The sequence below is a fragment of the Idiotropiscis lumnitzeri genome, chromosome 10 (assembly GCF_059441095.1).
Source record: "Idiotropiscis lumnitzeri isolate Australia: NSW breed Sydney's pygmy pipehorse chromosome 10, RoL_Ilum_1.0, whole genome shotgun sequence".
NCBI lineage: Eukaryota > Metazoa > Chordata > Actinopteri > Syngnathiformes > Syngnathidae > Idiotropiscis > Idiotropiscis lumnitzeri.
In genome coordinates this window covers 8805072-8809993 of record NC_142400.1, presented here as the reverse complement: position 1 = coordinate 8809993, position 4922 = coordinate 8805072, and the positions used below count along the sequence as shown (strand labels likewise).

Here is a 4922-nt window from a genome sequence, read left to right as displayed (position 1 = left end):
GTATTTTCGGCAGACAAGGGAGGTTTTAGTTCATTGCTGCCCCCCAGTGGTTAAGAGAAGAACATCACGACCACCGCAGAGTCTACCCGGCTAGGTGGCGGCCATGTTGGCAGGGGCGACGTTCCCAACAAAAGAAATGCATGGACATTGTAATTTAGTCGGTACACGCTTATTAAACTGATTTTTTCAAGTGTTATCTATACAAAAAAAAAATATGAATAAAATTTCTTGCCCACGTACATGAAATGGTCTGATGTCTTTGCCGCGACTGGCTTCGCGTCATTGTAGGCACGCAGCTCAAAAGGGGCGCATTGTACGAAAAAATTCCTTTCCTCTTTCTTTTGAGGAAGCTCCATGTTATCCTAAGATCCCTGTGGTTGCAATTGACACGGGAAAGAAGGTTGTCGTGAAGGTGGTCTCTACATAGTTTTACATCATTGTGTGGTGGAGAGGAGGCATCACAATGAAAGATAGAAATAGACTTAACCGAGTGCTTAAGAAAGCCCTTGTCCTTGGTTACCAAATCCATCCATCCATTATTCAAACCGCTTATTGTCACGAGTTTTCACGGGTGTGCCGGATCTCAGCTGTCTTTGGGTAGTAGGCCGGGTACACACTGAACTGGTTGCCAGCCAATCCCAGGGCTGGCTACCAAATGAACTACATCAAAGCTGGAAGACAGAAGCTAACATCCATCATGGACGCAGCCCCCCTGCAATTAATCGCAGAGTCCCTGAGCAGCTCCTTCAGACAGTGCCAGACTTTTACACTTTCTGTACAAGAAGGAGCACTCCAGCAGGTCATTTGAGCACATAGACTATGCAGAAAATAACTTTAAAGCGAGTCTTCCTTTCACGGTGGTAAATTCAGTGCTGGGGAGAAACAAACTGTGTTTACTAGCCATAGAGCCCGACGGCAAGAAAATAAAGAGATGTTGTTGGCTGTCCAATAAAGCAGAACAGTCTTATCGAAACACACTTGAAGCTTCAAAATACACAGACATGCAGGTCTCTGTTGGGAGTTTCTCTGTCTGGGTATCGGCCCCCTAAAAAAAATACTGAGCTGTATTAGGCGTTTAATCGTCTGAATCATCAGTCTAATGCGTTTATTTAACAGGCCGCACATACAAATTTAAATCCCATGATGATGCATCTGTAGGTGGTTTTGAGAGCTACTACAGTGTCTTGTTATCAGCAAAGTGGATCCTTTGCCGAACATTTCCAGAGTACCATTATTGCAGTGTTGGCATTGGATCATCAGCACTTGTCTGCTAGGTTGTGACGCATGCTTCACCGTGCCAGGTCATGACTTGAACCCTCTTTTATGAAACAGACTTCACTTTCCCCACTCCCTATCACAGCCGCAGAATGAACTTCGACTTCATCTGAAGAGAAAAGAATTACATAAAAATTCTGAAATAAAACCGAACTGTCTTGTTATGAATGCTCCAGTTGAACTCTAAATTCCACTTATACTCAAAAACCTGTTAGTAAAATTTGTGAATAATTTGCATTGTTTGTGATGTTTTTGTTTGATGGTGTGCCTTCAGAACGTTCTAATGGTCACCGATTTAAAATCCAGTATGCACCAACATTTGGTCATGCATGATTATTCTGATACTATGCGCACACAAACGCTTTTCTATGCAAATCATTTTTTTTTCCAACCAAAGTCCATATTTTTACATCAATGTGAACATGACAACCACCAAGAATAACACGACTCATCGTGGGACTGCCCCTGATTCCCACGACCCCTCCTCCACACACATGCGCTCATAAGCACACAGAGCGAGGAGAGGCAGAGCAGCTTTGCACCACTTTTATAACAACAGTTACTTCCTAGAATAAAAAAAGAAAAAGAAAAAGGGAGCTTCAGTTGAACAGTGGTGTGGGGCGCTGCAAGAAGCAAGCGGCGGAAAAGAAGGGGAAAGTCTCCATTTGAGCATGAAAAGCCCAAAGAGGATGTTGGAGTGAAGAAGTGCAGGAGGCAACTGATGCTCGTTGAGTGAGGACCATGATTCGCACTGTGGAGCAAAACGAGGCAAGTCGGCAATTTTTCTTTCTTTTTTTGTGAACAACTGCAGTGCAGCCAGCAACAGTGCAAGACTGTGAAGAGCACTTTGATGGCTACATCACGCTCACACTTTGCGCCCTTGAAGCACACGCATCACCCCCCCTCCCTCCCTCCCTCCTCCACACTTTAAATGTTCTGCTGCTTGAGGCTAAATGATGACTTGGGAATGACTGCGGTAAAGTGCCACTGAAAGGGGTCAAACCACGTCCAGTCTGAGAGGAAACATGGTTGCGCGCACTTCCCACGACCAGGACAATTGATGTACTTATTCAAAATTCCAATGGGAAATTTGAATTGTGAACCAAAATGGGGACCACTTGTTTGTTTGTTCAATCCCATTGTGACGAGTGTCTGTTTCCGCAAAAAGTAGTGGGTGCTCTGACCGGAACACGACAGCAGAGAGCAACGAGTGGACAGACACTATGGTGCTCTCTTTCAAGAAATAGCAGCAAACAGCTGTTTATTTATTCCTCTGCAAATGGTGGGGCTGGCATCTTTTAGTTTGGTTTTCCAACTTTAATAGATATTTGAGGCACGCATTTAACACGAGAAAGATACACCACCAATTGTTAACAAAAGTGGATACACAGTTTAAACGGAGACCTTCTCTCGTCGATTCCGAGATGCGTCACCAGCTGAGCAGAGACACTCATTTCAAGTAAATAAATAATTCTAAAATTAATTTAACACTTAAAGGGGAAGTCAAACCCCAAAATTATTTGCAATATTATGTTTGATGCGGCTTCACAACCTAAACATGGCATTCTGATTAATATCATATTTGTCGAATATGAGTTAAGCAGCAAAAGCTACCGATTTTTAGCCATGTCAGGGGGCGGCCATTTTGTCACTTCTGTCGACTGAAAATGACATCACAGTTGTTCAAGGATTAGGTCACGACCAATCAAGGCTCACCTGTTTTCTGATGCTGAGCCATGATTGGTTGTTACCTAACCCCTCAGCAAGAGTGATGTCATTTTCAGTCGACAGACGTGACAAAATGGCCGCCCTCCTGGCATGTCCAATGATGGACAAAAATAGAAGGATTTAAGTTACTTTGAACAAAGATGAGAGTAATAATTTAGATGCAGCAGAATGGGTTGAAGATCGGATTTGGACGGGATGAAAAACTGAAACTGTTTCCCAATTGACTGATGTTGAAGTCAATTTAATGCAACATTTTTTAAAATTGTTAATGAGTAACACTGCTCATTTGCGACACAATGAATGAGGTTCAAAACCCTGTCACGACGGACATTCGTGAACATCTTAATAAAACTTTTTTTTGTGTATACATTTTTGCTCCAAAAACATTACATCATAGTCTTCGGGAAATAAAAGCTGGGTTTCCAACTTCAACAGACACGGAGATATAAGCGCGGCACACCACACAGAGAACCAAATCTCACACACCGACTAGCATCTTTTCAACAACTTGTTGCAATTTTCACATTTTGTCAGCAGCGAGACCTTAGGCTTCCAAACTTCAAGTGGTAACAGATGAGCTACAGCCAACTCAACATATACTGACTGTGCCAATCAAATGTATGCAAAATGCACGACACCTTATGAAGGATTTTTTTTTTTAGGTATTTCCCCCGTCTAATGTAGTCATCAGTGATAGTTTTAATGTTCCAGTGTGAGGTAAAAGATCCTGCTGCTGCTCCACAGAGGACAGGCGTCTCATTAAGTCAGCACATGTCCTATTAAAGCAGCTATTTCCTGTCGTGTCCTCTCCAAAAACCCACAGTGCCCCCGCCTTCTTCCTAAATCTGCACACTTTGTCTCGCAGTTTGGATCAAGAGGATGACAGCTGACAGCAGTCCTGTCAGCAGCCCCTTCTCTTCCCACTCATCACCAGCAGCCTGCCTCCCAGCATGTCACCTGAGAAAAAGCAACGCCACCCGGACCCAACTCCACTTGCGCTCGGCACCGGGCGTGTGGCTCATGGTAGGCGTGGTGGTGGTGCTGGCGGGGATGAGCGTGGCCGTGGCCGGGTACGTGTCGGCGGTGCCGAGGCCCACGGGCGGGCGGGGGTCCAGCCATGTGGACAGGATGAAACTGGCCGGGCCCGTGGTAATGGGCGTCGGCTTGTTCATCTTCATCTGCGCCGCTACCTTGCTCTACGAGAACCGCGATCGGGAGGTCCACAGGCTGGAGATGTGCGACGACCTCGAGGACCTGAAGGGAGATCTTGGCTGGGAGGACTCACAAGAACAAGCCAGCTTCAGTAGTCAGGAACAGTGGGAGATCAGAGACGGGGAGCAGGGGTGCTTTACTCTCCCTCTCTCCAACCAAGACTGGAGCATCGGCCCCACTTCTCTTTCTTTGGCTTACCAGAACATTGACGACATCAACAGATCACCGCCCCATCATCTGGATGCAGAGGACGGTACTGAGGGGGAAGGCAAGTCAACACTCCTGGCTCAGGTTCTGCACCACCAGGAGCCTCACTCGTCCTCCCCCGACCCATCCGTTCCTCACTCCTCCGCCTTCCCAGACAACTCCAGCGAGATTAACTTTCACACACGGACCTGCCCTGCACTCGCTGAGCCGTGATAATTTTTGCAGGGTTCAGAGAAATTGGACATACCAAACACTATCTTCCACGAACAGATGTTAGTCTTGTAAATGTTTCAGCGCCTCAGAGGGGTGCAGTCGCTAATCCTGCATTCCAGATTGTTGGGAAGTCGGACAGATCCCACATGGAACTTACGAGGTTGGATCTAAGAGCTTGTCGGATGAAAGTAAACAAAAAAACATGTCTGGCGACCTCTGTAAGAGTGTTGTCTACTATTAAAAGTATATTAAATTAGTGGGTATGCCAAAAAGGAACGATGGGGCCT

General features: G+C 45.7%; 1 protein-coding gene across 1 annotated transcript; it reads left to right on the top strand.

The window, feature by feature from the left end:
• Positions 1–1786: 1786 nt before the first annotated feature.
• LOC148329007 (uncharacterized) lies at positions 1787–4902 on the top strand. The gene is made up of 2 exons (XM_088306757.1): positions 1787–2043; positions 3869–4902. Exon 2 carries the CDS (start codon positions 3883–3885, stop codon positions 4633–4635), a length of 753 nt encoding a protein of 250 aa, XP_088162883.1. The 5' UTR covers positions 1787–2043; positions 3869–3882; the 3' UTR covers positions 4636–4902.
• Positions 4903–4922: the final 20 nt, after the last annotated feature.

Bases quoted from the DNA above. Each gene is read 5' to 3' on its own strand.
- LOC148329007 (XM_088306757.1), top strand. From the start codon at position 3,883: ATGACAGCTGACAGCAGTCCTGTCAGCAGCCCCTTCTCTTCCCACTCA.